The sequence below is a fragment of the Ceratotherium simum genome, chromosome 7 (genome assembly GCF_057802395.1).
Source record: "Ceratotherium simum simum isolate JZ-2026a chromosome 7, ASM5780239v1, whole genome shotgun sequence".
NCBI classification, from domain to species: Eukaryota; Metazoa; Chordata; class Mammalia; order Perissodactyla; family Rhinocerotidae; genus Ceratotherium; species Ceratotherium simum.
Window position 1 is genome coordinate 46,663,010 of NC_141906.1, and position 21,338 is coordinate 46,684,347.

The 21,338-nt window shown below is 43.2% G+C and overlaps 1 protein-coding gene across 1 annotated transcript in view; it reads left to right on the forward strand.

The window, feature by feature from the left end:
• The window catches only part of FAT3 (FAT atypical cadherin 3), a 502,525-nt gene extending 481,495 nt beyond the window's left edge, over positions 1-21,030 (forward strand). The window contains exons 23-28 of the mRNA XM_087433575.1: positions 11,480-11,633; positions 13,492-14,147; positions 16,691-16,804; positions 18,889-18,948; positions 19,526-19,561; positions 20,194-21,030. Coding sequence (XP_087289701.1) covers positions 11,480-11,633; positions 13,492-14,147; positions 16,691-16,804; positions 18,889-18,948; positions 19,526-19,561; positions 20,194-20,816 — 1,643 coding nt within the window. The 3' untranslated portion in view covers positions 20,817-21,030. The remainder of the gene's footprint in view (positions 1-11,479; positions 11,634-13,491; positions 14,148-16,690; positions 16,805-18,888; positions 18,949-19,525; positions 19,562-20,193) is intronic.
• Positions 21,031-21,338: the final 308 nt, after the last annotated feature.

A 21,338-nucleotide genomic window follows, 5' to 3' on the forward strand; every position in this document is an offset into this window, starting at 1 on the left:
AATGCTGGAGTATTACTGATTGGCTCTCCTGGTGACAGACTCCACTCTCAAACTGTAGCTATCCTAGCACATTGTTCCAGAACATTCAGAGTTTTTAAAGCAGGCAACCTGCAGGAAGAAGCATTTTCTATCAGAGAAGCAGCATTCTGTTCCAGCCACCTCCAAACCAATCAAACCCTTGGCATGAAGGGCAAGGAAGCCACGTCTGCTAGTGTGGAATGACACAGTCAGCAGGTTTGACCAGTGTTATAAGTCTGGCTGTCCCAGGAGCAAGCCATGGGAACCCCAGGGGAGTCAGAGCCCAGAACACTGACTTGTAATAAGAGTGCAAATATGATTCTGTAAATCAGCCACAGAAGGAAGGCTCTCTCTTGGTAAAGCCTTAAAATTATATGTATTTCATAAACATGAACTGGAAATAGCAACCACCATGAATAAGAAATGGCCTGGTCCCATTCTGACCCCTGCATTTCCAAGCCCAGTGGGTAGACATCTGCCCAGTGAGCACCCACAATCTGAATAAGGAGCCCTCAATCCCATGCCTTATCCTGCTCAGCTCAAGCCCATTACCGGAAACCCTAGTTGAGGCTAAGCTATAATTTGGTGAAGCAGTGCAGCAAGCCAGGCCAGAAATAGTCATGCAGACAGCTTTGCATGAAACTGGAAACCTAAGTCCTAAAGTGAAAAGTTAGTAAATATTTAAATGTAAGAGCTACTGTTTGTTGGACCTACTGTGTGCTTGGTGATAGTGTTTACTTTGCAGGTACTTATGCACCATGACACTTAATTCTCACAACAATACTCTAGGATCAGTACTATTCTTTCCTCCTCCCACCTCTCACTTTACAGATAAAGAAACAGGCCAGAGAGGTTAAGTAACTAGCCCAGCATGACACAGCTAGTAAAGTGGAGAAGTCAAGATTTGGTCCAGGTCTGTGGAACCCCCCAGCCTATGCTCTTCACCCCTGTTACTCAAAGTGTGTTCCAGGGACCAGCAGCATCAGCATCACTGGAAATGTTAGAAATGCAGCATCTCAGATCCCACCCCAAACTCACTGAATCAGAATCTGTATTTTAACAAGATCCCTAGGTGATCTACTGATTTCTGTCTCTCTCTCTGAACTGCCCTAAAACCTGGGTAGACTTCTGGTTCTTTTTTGTTTTCTCAAATAGTATACAGTGGTTCTCAAACTCTAAGGTGCATCGCATCACCTGAGGACCTTATTAAAATGAGACCTTGTTACAGAAGAGTCTTTTGGTTGTTGAGGGAAAAGGAAAATTTATTTACTTGTCTCCATCATTTCTGTCCATATCAGAGGAAACTTGCGCTAGGTCACTGAATTGGCAAATTCCTGAACTTACTACCAAGAAAATTTCTCAGTGAAAAGTTTGGGGGGAAAAAAAAGAAGCAAACCTACAAATCAGAATCTCAGCATCTACAAAGGTGGAATTCAGGCATCTCTGTCTTTAACAAGCCTCTAAGGTAGTTTTATGCACATGAGTCTGAGAACCACTGACATTGGGGAATCCCAGTAAACTCTGTATTTGCAGGAATATGAGTCAGTGAATTCCAGGAGAGGTAAACAGACATAGGACATTCAGGAACTGAATGTCAGATGCATGGCCTGCATTTTTCATAATTGTTTTAATATAAAGATTGAACTTTGTTCCCCAAATAGTCAGGAGTTTGGGGTCACCCTGAGCTCCTCTTCAAAGATAAATATAGTGTCTACCTACTCCCTCTAGGCTAGTTGCATGAAATCACAAGTTCTGGGATGTTGCAAATAGTTCGGCATAGAAGTGTTTTCAGCAACTAAGTTACCCATGCTTCTTTGCGTGACTGTTTTGCTGAGCATTTTGTGTCCTTAACTTGTAAGAGTCTAGCTAAATTCAGTCTGTCAAACTTTACTTAAGTGCCTGATTTGTGCCGAGCTCTGTGTTAAATTCTGGGGCCCCATTGCTGTCTCTGTGACCAATGGATTCCCCTTGTGTGGCCTCCCTCCCCTCACAGCTGGCTTAAAGGAATTAAACAGGGCTCCCTGCATGTGCTCAGCCCACTGGCCCACTGAGCACAGGGGGACAGAGCAGGGAGAAGCCAGGCTCCCAGTGAATATACTATGGACCTAATTTGACTGAGCTTTGCAGATTATGGGGGGAAAAAATTTTTTTTCTAGATGGCTTTCTTCCTAAATACTGAGTTAAACTTTTCCTTTTTTTGGTACCTTGTTAAAACCTCATGGTAACAGCATTAATAAGATATTATAGATACTAATAGAAAAACTCAAAACCCTAAAGCAATCAGGTTATGTGCAGACACAAAAGAACATGCTAGAAGGTGAGAATTTACTGTGTGCCTAATGTTGTTAACACATTAAATGTTTCCAGATCCTCGAAGAAAATATTAGAGGTTCAGCCTAATATACAATATAAGAAATGTGAGCCAGCTTTCCTACGGAAAGTTATAGGCCTCACCTTCAAAGGTTTGTATTTTACAAGGTCTGAAGTTGTTGCATGTATGCCACTTGGTGAAAGAGGAAAGTCAGAGTGACTACAAGTTGAGATGGTGAAGTAATGACGGAGGCTGTGATCTGCAGCTGAGCTCACCCCACTTATGACTAGCATATCACATGATAATGAATCTATCAGTTTTCTCGTACTAATTGAGATTCACACGGACAAGAAGTTTCAATATTTCCCAATATTCAGCCTAAAAGTCAGAGTAAAAAACCTCCCATGGCGTTCAGTTGCTTGGTTTGTGAGCAATACAGAAATGAAGCTGATTTCAGAATCCATAGTCATTATAATAATTACAACAATAAAGCACCTAATGTTTGTGTGCTGCATTGTGGTTAATGAGTTCAGAAACCTTATTATCCTCTACTAAGTAGAGATTAGTGCAGCTTAATTATCAGATAAAAATAGGGAGGTTCCCAATCACAAGTAAAGAGATTGAAACAGTAATCAAAAACCTCCCAAAAAATAAAAGTCCAGGACCAGATGGCTTCTCTGAAGAATTTTACCAAACATTCAAAGAAAACTTAATACCTATCCTTCTCAAACTATTCCAAAAAATAGAGGAAGATGGAACACTTCCCAACACATTCTAAGAGGCCAACATCACCCTGATACCAAAGCCAGGCAAAGACAATACTGAGAAGGAAAACTACAGACCAATATCCCTGATGAACATAGATGCAAAAATCCTCAACAAAATATTGGCAAACCGAATACAGCAATACATTAAAAAGATCATACACCATGATCAAGTGGGATTTATATCAGAGACACAGGGATGGTTCAACATCCTCAAATCAATCAATGTGATACACCACATTAACAAAATGAGGAATAAAAACCATATGATCATCTCAGTAGATGCAGAGAAGGCTTTTGACAAGATCCAACATCCATTTATGATAAAAACTCTCAACAAAATAGGTATAGAAGGACAGTACCTTAACATGATAAAGGCCATATATGACAAACCCACAGCCAACATCATACTCAATGGGGAAAAACTGAAAGCCATCCCTTTGAAAACAGGGACAAGACAAAGGTTCCCACTCTCGCCACTCTATTCAACACAGTACTGGAGTTTCTGGCCAGAGCAATTAGGCAAGGAAAAGGAATAAAAGGAATCCAAATAGGCAACGAAGAAGTGAAACTCTCGCTGTTTGCAGATGGCATGATCTTATATCTAGAAAACCCTAAAGAATCCATTGGAAAACTATTAGAAATAATCAACAAACAGCCAAGTGGCAGGGTATAAAATCAACTTACAGAAATCAGTTGCATTTCTATATACCAACAATGAACTAACAGAAAGTGAACTCAAGAAGACATTCCCATTTACAATTGCAACAAAAAGAATAAAATATCTAGGAGTAAATTTAACCAAGGAAGTGAAAGACCTATACAATGAAAACTATAAGACATTACTGAGTGACATCAATGATGACATAAAGAAATGGAAAAAGAGTCCATGCACTTGGATTGGAAGAATAAACATTGTTAAAATGTCCATACTACCTAAAGCAATCTACATATTCAATGCAATCCCAATCAGAATCCCAAGGACATTATTCATAGAAATAGAACAAAGAATACTAGCATTCATATGGGGCAACAAAAGACCCCGTATAGCTAAAGCAATCCTGAAAAAGAAGAACGAGGCTGGAGGAATCACAATCCCTGACTTCAAAACATACTACAAAGCGATAGTAATTAAAACGGCATGGTACTGATACAAAAACAGACACACAGATCAATGGAACAGAATTGAAAGTCCAGAAATAAAACCTCATATCTATGGTCAGCTAATCTTTGACAAAGGAGCGAAGGACATGCAGTGGAGAAAGGAAAGTCTCTTCAATAAATGGTGCTGGGAAAACTGGACAGCCACTTGCAAAAGAATGAAAGTAGACCATCTTCTTTCACCATACACAAAAATTGACTCAAAATGGATCAAAGACCTGAAGGTGAGACCTGAAACTATAAGACTCCTGGAGGAAAATATAGGTAGTACACTATTCGTCATCAGCCATAAAGGGATCTTTTTGAATTCCATGTCTGCTCAGACAAGGGAAACAAAAGAAAAAATAAACAAGTGGGACTTCATCAGATTAAAGAGCTTCTACAAGGCAAATGAAACCAAGATCAAAATGAATAGGGAACCCACCAGCTTGGAAAAACTATTTGCAAACCATATATCTGACAAAGGATTAATCTCCATAATATATAAAGAACTCACACAACTGAATAACAAAAAAACAAACAACCCAATCAAAAAATGGGCAGAGGAAATGAACAGACACTTCTCCAAAGAAGATATACAGACGGCCAATAGGCACATGAAAAGATGCTCAACATCACTAATCATCAGGGAAATGCAAATCAAAACCACACTAAGATATCATCTTACACCCGTTAGAATGGCTATAACCACCAAGACAAAAAGCAACAAATGCTGGAGAGGCTGTGGAGAAATGGAAACCCTAATCCACTGCTGGTGGGAATGCAAACTGGTGCAGCCTCTATGGAAAACAGTATGGAGATTCCTCAAAAAATTAAAAATAGAAATACCTTATGATCCAGCTATCCCACTACTGGGTATCTACCCAACAAATCTGAAATCAATAATCCAAAGAGGCTTATGCACTCCTGTGTTCCTCATCGCAGAATTATTCGCTATAGCCAAGACATGGAAGCAACCCAAGTGTCCCTTGACTGATGATTGAATAAAGAAGATGTGGTATATATATACCATGGAATACTACTCAGCCATAAAAAAAGACAAAACCGTCCCATTTGCAACAACATGGGTGGACCTGGAAGGTATTATGTTAAGTGAAATAAGCCAGAAAGAGAAAGACAAACAGTGCATGATTTCACTCATATGTGGAAGATAAACCAACACACGGACAGATAGAACTGTTTGGTGGTTACCAGGGGCTAGGGGGGTAGGGGGTGGGCACAAGGAGTGGAGGGATGCACTTATATGGTGACTGATAAACAATAATGTACAGCAAAAATTTCACAATAAAAAATAAAAATATAGGGAGGTTCCTAGAGGTCAGGCGGCCCAGCCTCGATTGCATCCAGCTGATGGGTAACAGCCAGGACTTACACTTGTGTCCAGGGCCTCACCACCACATTGCAGCTGTCTCCTCAAATCATGTAAGTTCTTGGAGTTTCTAAGTGAAATCCATAATTCAGCAAGCATAGTGGTTGATGCTGACATCAGATTCCCAGTGCTAGTTGCACATTTGTCATTACCTCTACCTTTGTGCTGCAGGCCGATGTTCCCTTATCTAGGCAGCCAAACCCGATCAGAATGATGTTCACCTACACCGCCGAGCAGGGCAAGGGTTGAGGCCATTACCTGGGTGAATCCGGTTGGAAAATGACTAAGTCGAAGGAGTAAGATAGGAATTATCTTGATTATTTGCCCACACAGCCCAAATTCACTCTATAATTGCTCAAACCATTTCTATTTTTGCATTTAATAGGTTTTGCAATGTTCTTCTTTGAGCAAGGAAAGGAGAGGGGGCATTTTAAGTTCGTCTGAGTGCAGATTTCAAAACCATCTGCATCCGCTATAACTAGGATTGTAAACAAGAGCACAGCTTTGAGGCAAGGTTTGAAAATATACTTCTCCTTTTGCCAGGATTTGAGGGGAGAGAAGCTATGATATTGTTTTGCGTGTGTGTGTCTGTGTGTGTATCTCAATGCTTGTAGGATGACTGTCTTTTTTAAATCTGGGAACTGGTTTAAAGTGGCATCTGCCACTTATTGACTATGTAACTTTGGGCAAACCATCTTCTTTAAGCCTCAGTTCCCTCACTTGTAAAATAACTATGATAAATAGTACTTACACCATAGGGTTGTTGTCAAGAATTAAATGAGATAATGCATAGAAAGTTCTTAGCATTTTTCCTAGCACATAATAAGCTGTTGTTCTTGCCAATGATTTCCTTGTTTGACATTCTCCTTCAACCCGGGAAAAAAATCTACTCTTTCTAATAAGACTTTAAGATTATCCACTGAATTTTATTTTTCTTTTACATTTACAAAAGTTAAAATATTATTTGCTATCAAATAATACTTGGATATCTCTTGAAATTCTGTTCCCTGTATTTGTGTTTTACATCAACATATGGTGATGCTCGGGAAGAGCAGAAACTTTATTATGCTATTATCTTTATTATTTAACGATTATCTGGCTCCCAGAAGGGATGTTTGATTCTGCCCATCTCAATGTCTCTCATCGGCTCCCTGGAGATGTGTGGGGAGTAACTACGAGCCCTCCTTCTTATTCCTAGAAAGCAGTGAGTTCTGGCTCACTGACAAGTTCCAATGCCAATACAGTCTTATAGAAAGATTTGATCTGAAAGCCTAGATTCAAGTTCAAATTCAGTCATTTACTAGGTATATGTCTTTGAACAAGCCACTAACCTCTCCAACACCCCATGGAATTGGGATGTTAATGGGGCCTCTTATTTTTCCTTCACAGGATTATTCTGATCCTTCATAGAATGGCTGAAAGTGATTTTAAACCACTAACGCATTAGATCTTAGTATCATTATGGCAGACTTATTGATATTATAAAAATTATTATAATAGGGTCCAGGCCAGGATAATGGGATTATAAATAATACTTTGTGAGAACAGGTTAATTTTGATCAACAAGCCTCTGTCACAGAGGCAAACAATAGATATCACTCTTCTTTCATTTAAAAAAAAAAAAAAACCCCGAGGCCGGCCTGGTGGCGCAAGCAGTTAAGTGCACGCGCTCCGCTGCGGTGGCCCAGGGTTCACTGGTTCGGATCCCGGGCGCACACCGACGCACTGCTTGGCAAGCCATGCTGTGGCAGCGTCCCATATAAAGTGGAGGAAGATGGGCACGGATGTTAGCCCAGGGCCAGTCTTCTTCAGCAAAAAAAGAGGAGGATTGGCAGATGTTAGCACAGGGCTGATCTCCTCACAAAAAACAAACAAAAAAAACAAAAAAAAATGACCACTTTTTAAAAAAAAATCCAATTGCTTTTTCTTCTCATCATGTTAACATAAAAACTCCTCCAAATTTAAAGTTCTAAAAGCAATATTTTTTCCAAAGAGTCTCTGCTCCTTTACCCTGTGGGTTTGAGATCATGAGAGCAGATCCTAGACAGTTTGCTTTTTGATAAACAGAGAAATCCAGAAAGAGAGTGTAATAAAATGTGGTTGTTAAAAATACAGTTCAGGATAATTCTGAACAGTTCAGGACTCTGGAACCACACTGCTGGGGTTCAGATCCGCACTGGCTTCATCCGACTGTGAATAAGTAATCAGCTTCTCTGTACCCAAGTTTCCTCATCTATAAAATGGGACTAATATTAGTAGTACCTTTGTCCTAGGCTTGTTTTGAGAATTAAATGAGTTAATATATATAAAATGCTTAGAATTGTTTGTAGCACATAATAAATGGCATATAAGTGTTAGCTATTGTCGTCATCATCATATATTCAAAATGGACAGCAAGTTTTCTCAGCTGTAGAATAGAGCTCCTCGGTCACACATGTTTTCTCCAGCCTTGGTCCAGTGTCCCCACTGTATGATCACATCACACCCTCTCCTGACTATCATGGTAGTTTTGTAGTCCCATCTGTGCTTGCAGATGGTGTTTTTCTGACTTTGTGTCCTCAGTGACTGCCATAGTCCCCACTCCACGGGTGAGCTGGTAAACCAGCTCTCTAAAAATAAAAGCCCTGATTTGTAGTGTTCACTGATTCCTGTGGTGTAAATACTCCCACCATGGCTGATATCAGGCTACCAATGGTTTCATAACAGGTCTGCCAAATTCCAGAATGTTTAACAGTCAGCTCTCGCGACCCTGTACGAGCTGGCTCCAGCACACCACTGCCTGTTGCTTAGGCACTCAGTCAGTGAATAGGTTAATCAGTCAGGCTGGCTGCTGTGTCAAGGAGCACTAGATATCCCACAAAAGAGAATGAATATGACAAAATGCAGAAGGAAATGTGTGGGAGTGAAATAGTGCATTAGAGGTGGTGCCTTGTTTTAAATTCTGATTTTCCAAGGTACAGAGACATCAAATCAAAGAAATCAAACCCAGAACCCTCGTTAGAATCCAGTTTCCATGATACTGATTCAAATGTCCCATATTTCCAGATAGTCCCTCCTTGCCCTTGCCTTGCCCTCGACTGCTTCTGCTATAGTTTTATTTGAGAAATTGCCAGAAGCGTGCCAAATAGGAGCTGGAGAGGGAGAAGTGGTCCCTGAGCTGACCCACCTTGTCTTAGATTCCTGCCTCCTGACTTCCCTCCCTCGTCATCATTCACATGCTTTCCAGGGTCTAGCACTGTGGTTGTCCTGCCCCACCCTTTAGTCTAAAAAGGAACCTAATTCATCCTTGCAAGTCACTCTACCTCTAAATGGCGTGCCATCCTGGCCAAGGACTAGCCAGGTGACACAAAGAAGCATTTTTCCCAGTCCCAACTGCTTTCAGCAATCCACAATTCCATTTAGATGAGCAATTTCCCAAACTGAAACAAAATAACCCCACATCAGCATAATTTGAAGCAAGCATTTCTCAGACTACTGCATCCTGCCCACAGACTTTAGGCTGGCTGTCTTTGGACACAGTTTGTATCAACAATGAATGGCCTTTACTTATAAGTTAGTTCCCTGGCATCTCATTGGTGTTGAGTATTCAAGAGTATTGTGTCTCTCTGTGAGCCTCAATCCCTGGCTTTCAATGTTTCTTGGTGCCAGGAAGGCTGGAGCTACATAGTTCCCTACTCTTGGGAATGTAGAGATTTCTCTCTTTCCTTCCACTACCTGCCTCCTGAAAATAAGTCTTCCTCTCTCTGAACTTATGAAGACCCACACACAATCATAATGTCCTCCTATACATGAGAGTTCTCTGTAGTGTGGATTCAGTAAAACGTCCATGAAAGCATACACTATTTTAACCTATAGATTTATTAACTATCTTGTACCTACAGAGACCAATCCACAAAATCCCAACATCAGTCGTGGACCATTTGGGAAGCAGAGATTAGTTCAAATAAGAGTGAGGATGGTTATTTACAATATTTAAGTAGTAAAGTAAATATGATGTGCTCGTTGAATGCTGAGACCCACAACCACCCTTCCTCTATCACCACCCAATCCCCTAAATGTTAGAAACCAGGCCTTCGCCATCCCTGTGGGCAAGTGGTAAGGGTCATTACTCGAGAAATTGACCAACCTAAAGGTACTGACACAGTATCATAGTTGACAAGCCCCACTCATGTGCTTAGAGCTTCCCATCAGATTTCTAATTTTCCATCACCCCACTCTTCAATATGAACTGATAAACCAGGATTACCAGACAAGGAAGGAAATCCTCTAATTTGGAAGACAGAAAATGTATTAAGGTTCTCCAGAGAAACAAAACAATAGGATGGAAGGATGGATGGATGGATGGATGGATGGATGGATAAATTGATTGACCAATTTTAAGAAATTGGCTCACAGGATGGTGGGGACTGGCAAGTCTGAAATCTGCAGGGCAGGCCAGCAGGCTGAAAGTTCATGTAAGAGTTCATTTTGCAGTCTTGAATTTGAAATCCTCCAAGCTGGAAACTCAGGCTAGATTTCTATGTTGTAGTCTTGAGGCAGAATTCCTTCTTCTTAAGACCTTCAACTGAATGGATAAGATCCACCCACATAACGAAGGGTAATCTGCCTTACTTAAAGTCATCTGATAGTAAATGTTAATCACATCCACAAATAACCTCACAGCAACATCCAGACTGGTGTTTGACCAACAACGGGGCCTAGTCGATTTGACACATAAAATTTACCATCATAGAGACCAAAAACAGAAACAGAGAAAAGCAACCTTGAGGAAACTCTGCAGGGAGAAAACTACATAAAGATATTATTTATATCCTCTAAGAGATAAGAGAAAATATTGTAACCGCAAAATAGGAGCAGGATGCTATGTGTTTGGGAAAAAAACCTCAGCGAACAAATAAAAGAGCCCTTGGAAAATGACAGCATCTTAATAAAAGTTTCAAAAGATGAGAAACCCTCTCAGAAAGTAAAGCAAAAACCCACAGAGATGTAATATAAGAGAGAAAGATAATTAAAGGAAGATCTAAAAGATCTGAGCTCCAACCATAAAAGTTCCATGAAGACAGAACAGAGAAAAGAAATGAAAGGAAATCAGCAATGAAATAATTAGACATTTTCCCAAGTTGAAGGACAAAAATTTCCAGATTGCAAGGGCCCACTGAATACCCAGTATTGGTTGAAATAAACCCACACTGAAGTACATCATTGTGAAATCTCAGAAGATTGGAGGTAAGAGAAGATCCTCCAAGCTATTAGAAAGGAAAAGAAACCAGGTCACATACAAACTTCAGGAACCAAAACAACTTTGGATTTCTCAAAAGTAACATGAAGGGAATTGCTTAAAATTCCACACACAACATATCAAAGAAATATCAGGGTGGAGTAAAGACATGCTCAGCTATGCAAAGTCTCACATTTCCCTCTTATAACCCCCTTCTCAGGAAGCTACTGTAGAATGTGTTCTAACAAAATAAGAGTGGTACCTATGCTCAACTCCTCTCTGGAAACATCCTGCCTTTTACAGCAGTAGTGTGGTGGGGAAACATCTTCCTCCCAACCCTGGTCTCTGTTCTTGGAATCTGTTCCTTAGGTGTCTCTTACCGTTCTCACTAGCATTCATGTGTGTGGTTAATTAGGTGAATTTTTGTGGACTAGTGGGAGAGCCAAATGGCTACTTGGCATTTTTGTGGCAGCATGTGTTCCAAGTTCAAAATAACCAATTTGCTAATCGTCTTTGGAATTTGGGCCCTGCCTAAGATTTGGTGCAGAAGGAATTAGGAGGATGAGTTATGGCCGAGTCTGTGCATGCTGAGCATTACCAGCGGCATCCATGGCTCATGATGTCCTCTGTTTCCCCAGGCTATCAGTGTACCTGTCTCTCACAGTTCACTGGGAGAAACTGTGAATCCGAGATCACAGCCTGCTTCCCAAACCCCTGCCGGAATGGAGGCTCCTGCGACCCCATAGGAAATACTTTCATCTGCAATTGCAAAGCTGGGCTCACTGGAGTCACGTAAGTGAGACTGTGCAACAGTCTTTCTCTATGCTGCTTTCTTGGTGCTAAGAAAACAACCAACTGGGGTAAAATATTTACCACTAATGGGACAGGCAAAGGGTTAATATCGTTACATGAAGAGTGCTTACAAGTGACTAAAATGTTATCAGGGATTATCTCTGGGGAGTAGGGTTATGGGTAATCTATATTTTTACTTTATACTTCTCGATACTTTCAAATTTTTATATAATTACCATGTGTTCTGTAATCAAGAAAACAATTCTTTTAAAGAAAGTCCTCTATGACCCCTAATATTTCCAGTATAATTCTGAGGCAGACATATTATCCATTTCCTCAGAACTCATTAACTGGACTCTACTGCCTAGTGTTTTATGATCATTCTGAAAAACTAAAACTTTCCTTTGCAAACCCCTTTTCACCCAAGAAATGAGGGAAATTAAAGTGTTAGCCAAATGGAAAGGGAATGTTTTAAATTCTTAGTAAAATGCCCCCTTTCAACCATCCTTGATCGTTTTAGAAGTATATATATGTAATCTCAAAGTGAATGATATTCTAATTACAGATCAGTCTTATATATTCATTAAAGCAAATCTCCCGAGGACTTTACCAGGAAATACTTAGCCGACTTTGAATCGTTGGATGTAATTTAAAGTAATAAAGCTGCATTTATTTTTAAATACTCTGTGATTCTGACTAATTTCCGACTGACCTGGCCTCAATCTGCTCAAATTAGGGACGTTTGACTACATTTTAAAAGGTGGATTATCAAAGGTAGAGGTGATCGGGCCTTTTAAATGAACATAACAGAACAATTGCTGAAGTAGAGAAAAGTGAAGGGAAAAAGGTCTATGTTCTCAAATAATGTTAAACTAAGAAAGAATAAGACTTAAATGTTTGCTCTATAATTATAGTCAGAGCAAGTCATGGATTGCTTTAAAGAGAATAAAATTGATTTAATTATTTTTCATTAGAATGCTTTAGTCCTTTTTTCCTATAATCTGTATTAGCCTTTAACGTAAGCATAGAATCTGGGAGATATGTGAACAAGTAACCCTCCACCCACCCAAATAAGCCTTGTACCCCGGCTTCCCAGAGAGCCCAAAAATTACTGTAACCATTAAAGGAAAATGTCAGAACCAAAGAAATTCTCCTCTCGGGAAACTCTAGATAGGGTGTAAGTTCACAGCTCTTTATTTGCAATTCCACAATCCCAAAAGCCCTGAGAACTAAAAGGATTGAAGATAAATTAGTGGCAAACTAATTTGGTGGCAAAACCAGCCAAAACCACACTGAGGCTATTTCTGGTCTTGACTTCTCTCATTTAGCATGAACGTCCATATGTTTTACTGTAGAAATGCTGGTGTATTTGATTAGGGGGCCAGCGCCAGCACCCCTCTTCCTGCGGTGGGGTGCATATTTTACATAATATGAAAGATATGCACTGTATGTAATTTCTAAAATTGCAAAATTTTAAATTCTGCAATGCATCTGGCCCCGAGGATTTGGAGATAAGTATCTCTTCAACAGCATCTGTTGCTCTTTCTGTCTCTGCTTCCTCTCTTCTGTCCCACGACAGCTTTTCCCTCCCCCTACCCGGGTAGGGTCAGAATATCTGGGAGGGATTGCGTGGGAGAAAGACCTTAATGCCTGACTCTGACTCATGCCGCCTCCCCGCAGTGCCCACTCACCTCCCACGCGCGCACACGCCGTCACACTATTTTTGTCATGCTTCATGTACCCTGTGGGGGTTTTATTTTCTTTTAAGACGTCAGTTTTAAATGGAGCTCCAGCGTACCAGCCTGCGTCCCAGGGTCCTGATGTTTGACAGGGGCCTTTTGTGTGTTTTGTCCTCAAGGTGTGAGGAGGACATCAACGAGTGTGAGCGGGAGGAGTGTGAGAACGGGGGCTCCTGTGTCAACGTGTTTGGCTCCTTCCTCTGTAACTGCACCCCGGGCTACGTGGGCCAGTACTGCGGGCTGCGCCCCGTGGTGGTGCCCAACATCCAGGCCGGCCACTCCTACGTGGGGAAGGAGGAGCTCATCGGCATCGCCGTGGTCCTCTTCGTCATCTTCGTCTTGATCGTCCTCTTCATCGTCTTCCGCAAGAAGGTCTTCCGCAAGAACTACTCCCGCAACAACATCACGCTGGTGCAGGACCCCGCCACGGCCGCGCTGCTCAACAAGAGCAACGGCATCCCGTTCCGGAACCTGCGCGGCGGCGGGGACGGCCGCAACGTCTACCAGGAGGTGGGGCCCCCGCAGGTGCCCGTGCGCCCCATGGCCTACACCCCGTGCTTCCAGAGCGACTCCAGGAGCAACCTGGACAAGATCGTGGACGGGCTGGGGGGCGAGCACCAGGAGATGACCACGTTTCACCCTGAGTCCCCGCGCATCCTGACAGCCAGGCGGGGCGTGGTCGTGTGCAGCGTGGCCCCCAACCTCCCCGCCGTGTCCCCTTGCCGCTCTGACTGCGATTCCATCCGGAAGAATGGCTGGGATGCGGGAACTGAAAGTGAGTAGGAAGTAGTGGTGCCTCATTGGCTTTATATTTGAGCAGGAGCGGAGATGCCCTGGGTAGCAGGACTTTCCAAAGGCTGGGGTTCTAGTACTATGATATATGTTGGGGGGGGGGAGTGGGAAGTAGGTTTCAGATGGAGCTAGAGAGCATGTGCAGCCAAGGAGATAAAGGGTGCCTTCGTGGAGCAAGGGGGCATTTCTACGGGTGTCTTTAAGCGTGAGTAAGATTTTGGTCGGAAACTATTGGAAAGGGCCTTCCAGAAGCAGGAAGCAGCTTGATCAGTGGAGAGGACACATGAGGGGTTGCCTGAGGGGTGTCTGGCTCTGTTCAGGAGGAAGGTGAAGCTAGAGGTGAAAGGTGCAAGTTTGGATGTAATCTGTGTGCAGGATGGATGAATCTCTAGGAGGGTGAGCTCACCAAGAGAGAAGCAGCAGAGAGAGGATGGTCAAACAGGGCCTTTAAAAGAACCAGAGATTCTACAGGGGAGAGGGGAGGGGCAGAAAGGGAGACACACACGTGCCAACAAAGAGAGAGCGGGAAAGAGGAAACAGCAGCTGTGCAGAAGCCAAGACCATCAGTAAGGTCAGCAGGATTGAGCACTACTGTAAAACCATCAAGGACACAGGCTAAAAAAAAATACTGCACTTGACACCTAGAAGATTCTTAGTGATCTCAGGAGTGTTTCAGTGAGTCATCAAGACAGAATCCAGAATGCAAGGGTTAAGGACGAAGAGATTTGGCGAGAAAACAGAGGCAGCAGATGAACATAAAAAGCCACCACTGCTGTGTGCTGGGTGATCTCCTTAAATTCCCACAGCTGCCCCATGTGGGGGCCAACGGGAGGACTGAACAGGTGAAATAACTTGCCTAAGATCAAGTAACTAGTAAAAGGAGGGGTGAGGATTCGAACCTGGAGCATCAGAGTCCAAAGCTTGTGCTCTTAGCAAGACTGCTCTTGGGAGCTTTAGCAGGGAGGAGGGAGGGGGACTTGAGAGGGAGAGGATCTCTTGATGATAGAGGAGGGCCTCTATTCTATTGTAGAGCCGCCCCAGTCACGCTATCTGCTGATTCTATCTTTCTGTAGACACACTTATATTTTAAGTGGTTGCCCTTGGATTTTAATCATATAAATATATTTCCTCTCAAATTATCTGTCGAGTTAGACTTTACTATAGCCTTGCCAATCCTCTAGCTAGTAGAAAGGCCCTTTTTATTTAGCAATGAAAAAAAGGGGGATTTGAATAAATGGAGGAGTGGAGAAAGGAGCTTTGTGCACAGCACTGTATTCATCGGTGGAGGGGAGCAGGGGGAATCATTTGTCATTTCCTTCCTTGTGTTCAGGGCTAAGCCTGGTGCCCACCTTATGCTTTTCTGAGGCACCTCTTCATACTTTCTGTGATGTGGCTGTTAGGAGGTGAATTTCTCCACTTTTATCAGTTGTTTATCCAACTCATCATTTTGCTGTGGCTTCAGCATCTGACAGCAGGTGCAGAGCCACAGTGCCTGCTGCTGACATCACCCTTTGTGGAGGAAACAGTGATTTCTGTGGCTGAGAAGAGGAACAACTGTTCCCTTAATCACAAGTCACCGTCTCCTTGTACCATCACATTGCGTGATGATTTGAAGCTTTTCCTCGTGCTCGTTTCCCTCCACCCATTTGGTAATGTGACAGCTTTATTTCCAGAATCCACCTCAGGCCAAAACTCACATTTCCCTCCCAAGTATTGCTGGGTTTTTATTGAATACATTTCCTTCTTTGTTAAGCAAGGCAGAGTTAGCTGGCGAGACAATCTCTAGGTGACTAATTCATTTTTCTCTTGACAACTTCAAGATATGGGTTGTTTTTATTGCCTCCTTTAGTCCATCAATTAATGAAGTAGCACATGTGTGCGTGCGCGTGTGTGCATGTGTGTGTCGTTCAGGCTCTTTCTACAGCAAAGAGGGAGGAAGTGGGCGGAAAAGACCACCTCCATGCCACTGACTGCCCTCCTACCAGACAGTGCAGAACACTGTCATTCTCAAAAATGATGTGACGCTGCCCTCTAGAAGGCAAAACTGAGAACTCCACTTGTTCCCCAGAGATGGAAGTTCGGGTAAATGCAATGGCATTCTTGCCTATAAAATATTTATACCCCTATTTTAAAAGTAATCTCATTTAACCTGGTGTTGACACCACATTGGTTCATGTAAATGATTTAAATTAACTCTGAATGGCAAAGAGCAACCCAGCCACTTCATCCTCGTTCCACTCTTCACTTAGTCACTTCACTTTGAGGAGAGAACAGCTACTTTCAGCTGTCAGCTATTTGGAAGCTCATTTACCATGGGTTAAGGGTTTTGAATCCATAATGTAAATCTCTTGATTGACAGACCTTTGCCCCCAATGGCACGATCAATTTTCTATTGTGAAGCTAAATTATTTTCTCTAAGCAAATGAAAGAGCCCCCAGAAGTGAACGCTGGTGGGGGGGAACGGCGCTAGATATATGCACAAGATAACCAGAGTCATTTCTGCTTTCTCTCTGGCTTCCCACCAAGACAAAGGGGTTGATGACCCGGGAGAAGTGACCTGCTTTGCAGGCAGTAATAAAGGCAGCAATTCTGAAGTTCAGTCCTTGAGCTCCTTCCAGTCGGATTCTGGCGACGACAATGGTAAGAAGTCATCGAGTGTGTTCCCTTGGGTGGGTTCTGTTTCCCGTGCTGCAGTGAGAGGTTGAGAGGAAGGTGATGTGACTGGTTCTGTTTCTTGACCTGATCATGGGCTTTTGAGTATGTTCACCAGCTTTTCTGTTGACTCCATTGTTGGTTGTCATTCCTGAAGGAGCACCTATTGAGCTGCAGCTGTGAGAGGCCCAGGGATCTGTGTCGGAGGTTGACAAAGTTCCCCCAAACTTCCAGTAATGTATCGTCTTTGATTTGGTTCATGATGGAACTACCTCACCCCAAATGATACTCTCTAGCAAGCAGTGTGATTTATTTCTTTTTTTATTTTACTAATGATGATCTCTTCACTCTTCACTCTACATCCAACCTCCGTCTCATTAGAAATTAGTTCAGAGGCAAGACCTCCTAACCATAGAACCTTCTTCCCATAGAAGTGGCATCTTCATTCATTTGAATCCCCGTTATAGTCATTTGGGGTCATGGGCCTTTGGAGAATCTATTAAGTACTATGGATCAGCTCCTTAGAAAAATGCACATATACCCAAAATGTTGCACACAATTCCATGTGGTTCATGAACCTTGTTGACACTCCAAAGCTGCTACCTCTTCCTTTTGAGAACTTATGTTTATGGAGAGGGTGCTAATGGCGGACTAGGTTTTCTGAGCTGAGGGAAGAGCTTTGGAGGATGGTTGGTTTCCCCGGGACCAGGGAGGGAAGCAGAAATGGTCATAAAACAGTGAAAGCTTACCATATGGTAGTGAACCAAGAATAATTTCAAATAATCATCCACAGAGACCTTAGTCTGTATGTCATTTTTTTTTTTTGCCATTTATCAGCAATTTGCAAAAATTGTATTATTAATTTATGGAATCATTCAACCCATGAACCCTTACTGAGTTTCTCCTGTGTTCTGACCCCTATACTGGACGTTTTGTACCCAGAAGTACAAAATGAAAATGATGTAGTCTTTGCCTCCCAGGTAAATACAGGAACAGGTGAGCCCTGAGGCCATAGAGGCAACCATGGAAATAAAATAGTCCACTTTCAGCATCGCCACCCCCAAATCTCTTCCGCCTCCTTCCCTAATACCTGGCACTCCTGAGAGGTGCAGAAGCCTCAGTGTATCTGACTGCTGGGGTAACAAACCATATCACAGTGGATTTCTTCTGACCTTCCTCAGAAGCCCAAGGGCATGCCTCCAGCTCAGTTTGCCTTGGTGCTTATTCCTTTCCTCATCCCCAGCCAGAAGAAAAGCTGTCACTGGTTTGCATTTGATATAGAAGCACCCGAGAACATATAGTTTCCACACTCCAGGCAGCAGCTCCAGCTGCTGGTTGACTGGTCACACACTTGGTCTTTCATGTTTAACATCCTGGGTTGGTCCCAACTAAAGCAGGCAGTGTTAGGAATTTTCAATAAATTAGTTTAAGTTTGATCACCTCTCCACAAGCTGCTGGTATCAGGTGCTAAAGCAACACGGACAGAGTACAGAGATTTCCTTCCCAGATTCTACCTATTCGAGAGGCCAAATGCTGAATTCTGTCTACACTTCACAGGTGGGAGCTGGGCCTCCGGTCATTCCAGGCTATAGGTGGCATCTTGTGAGTGTGAAGCCATCAGTCCTGCAGAGGTTATCCTCCATTACTGGCATTTGGTTTGGAGCAGCATGCCTGACCAATAATTATCCCCGGGAGTAGTGAGGTCTTCCTCTGAGAGCCTTTGAGAGTCACTAATGAGAAATTAGCATGAGCTTGATGAGCCACTGCCTTCCTAGATTGATTTCACCGGGCCATGAGGTATGAATTTATGACCCGGCAATCCCTGCCGATCAGGCCTTTCAGGAGGACTGGCCCCCCCGGGTTTGCTGCCATTTCCCTTCCGTTCCAAGAATCCCGGGACCCCCAGACAAAAGTGTGCACTCGAGCACTACCTAATGGACAGACAGTGGGAGTTTCCGTGCTGCGCCTCTGTTTTTGCTGTTGTTGTTAAGAGAAGTTAATGTATGTTTAAAATACACAACTAACCTGAAGCTGTCCTTCCCTCCCTCCTGTCTTCTTTTCCTGGCCACAAGCGTCCATAGTGACTGTCATTCAACTTGTCAACAATGTAGTTGACACTATAGAGAATGAAGGTATTTAATTTTTTCTTCCATAGCATTTCTTTGTGCACGAGTTATCCTTTCAGAAATATTCCTTCCTTGTTACTTTAAACTAGGGGTGGTTTTCATTGGCTGGCAACGGAGTGGGCCGTAAATAGATGGTTTCCAACAAGACGCTGGATGTTTCTCTAGGGATTGGAGTCAATTTTACAATTTGGCAAAAAAGCATCTAGTTTATAATTTTTTAAATATTTTGGGTACTCTTTTTATAAAATCCCTTCCGAGAGAAGAGTACCCAATTATATGGAATCCAGCTTAATATTAAATTCATTCTTCCATTCAACATGTGTTTATTGAGCACCTGCTATGAGCTGGGAATATTTAAGAAATCATTTAAAGCTACAGTATTAGGGGGATTGATTTCAATCAAGTAACTTGTTAGTGACTTAATACAATTAGGTCCTAGCATAGCTGGGATTTATCTTTCTATTTCCTAAATACCAATGGAGAGAAATAGGAGCATGTCTTCTAAGTCATCTAGAATGTTCTGTTTTGCCCTCTTCACGAGGCTTGGATTGTCAGTTTTACTTCTCACTTTGTATTTAAACAGTGTCTGTCATGGATCAAGGACAAAACTACAACCGAGGTGACTGTGCCACGACCCCAGCATCACATTTTACTCATGCGTTTTGAGTTGCTGAGTTCGTTCTTACCCTGTCCCTCTCCCTCCATCCTGTCTGAGTTTCTTTGATCTGAATTTTGCATGTTCCAGGTGTCTTGTGTGCTCGGTATTGGAGATGAGCGTCCTACCAGCATCCCTCCCCCAGCCTCTCCCCTGCGCCTGTGATTCATCCATTTGTGTGCACATCTCCCTGCCTTCTGTGGTCCACAGTATAGCTGATGCATCTCTCTCTCTGCAAGCATGTTGCCAGCCTGGCTTTGCACTTAGTGTGTGCATAGGAAGAAGGAATGGCGGGGAGAGCTCCTAGAACTCTGTTTCCTCAGCATGCCCTCGCTGGCCATCGCTTACGGCATGGCTGAGTGGAGGCTCTGCAGCAACCAGGCGCCATCTCATGTCAGAGTTGCCGTGGCCGTGTTCTCCCAGAGCCAGAGCATGGCTGGCCCCTGATAGACCCTTGTAAGGAGCATGCACATGACCCTGGCTTCCTAGGGTCTCTTGGATGTTAATTGCATGTCACGTCCCTTGTCTGCTCCTTTCAGAGCCCCGCCCCAACTCTAGTCTGGAGGAAATTAACTATCACCACTTTTCTTCCACAGCCTATCACTGGGACACCTCTGACTGGATGCCAGGGGCCCGCTTGTCGGACATAGAGGAAGTGCCCAACTATGAGAACCAGGATGGAGGGTCTGCACACCAGGGCAGCACACGGGAGTTGGAGAGCGATTACTACCTGGGCGGCTATGACATCGACAGCGAGTACCCACCCCCTCACGAAGAGGAGTTCTTGAGTCAGGACCAGCTGCCCCCTCCTCTTCCAGAGGACTTCCCGGACCAATACGAGGCCCTGCCACCCTCCCAGCCTGTCTCACTGGCCAGCACGCTGAGCCCAGACTGCAGGAGAAGGCCCCAGTTCCATCCCAGCCAGTACCTTCCTCCTCACCCATTCCCCAATGAAACGGATTTGGTGGGCCCGCCTGCCAGCTGTGAATTTAGTACTTTTGCTGTGAGCATGAACCAGGGCACAGAGACAGCAGGCCCAGCAGACAATGTGTCTCTATCCTTGCACAATTCCAGAGGCACCTCGTCCTCGGATGTGTCAGCTAACTGCGGCTTTGACGATTCCGAAGTAGCCATGAGTGACTATGAGAGTGTGGGAGAGCTCAGCCTTGCCAACCTTCACATTCCCTTTATCGAGACTCAGCACCAGACCCAAGTGTAGAGGACACACCTCGAGTGCTTTGCACTGTTTGTTACAGAAATGTGGAATGAGACTGGCTGGGCTTGTGTCTCCATGGAGAGGAGTGTCTTGAGCAAGAAGGAAATGCGGTATTTTCCCCTAGAAACTTCTAAACAAAGCATACTGTCACGAGCAAGCTCGACTCCAGTTGGATGCAAAGGAAAGGCACAGAAATTGTTTCTGAGAAGTGACTGATAACCCTTGCAGTAGGTTGCTGCGTTCATGATCAAGAATGCACACCAAGTTTTTCAGGGGGGCAAAAATTACAGCCACTAGGTTATACAGTCGATCTTGTATGGCTTTGTGCAGCAGTGTGCCCTGGAAAGTGTTACAGCATCGGTCCTTGCAGTATTAATAACTGGCAACAAGCAAAGAGGCATTGTTGCATGTGCTTTTGAGCCAATGGGGGGGAAATGAAAATAGTAGTTATGATTGTTGGAAAAGTTAGTCTCGTAAGCAGAAGGAAAGAGAAACGAATATTATTAAACAAACAAGAGAATGGGC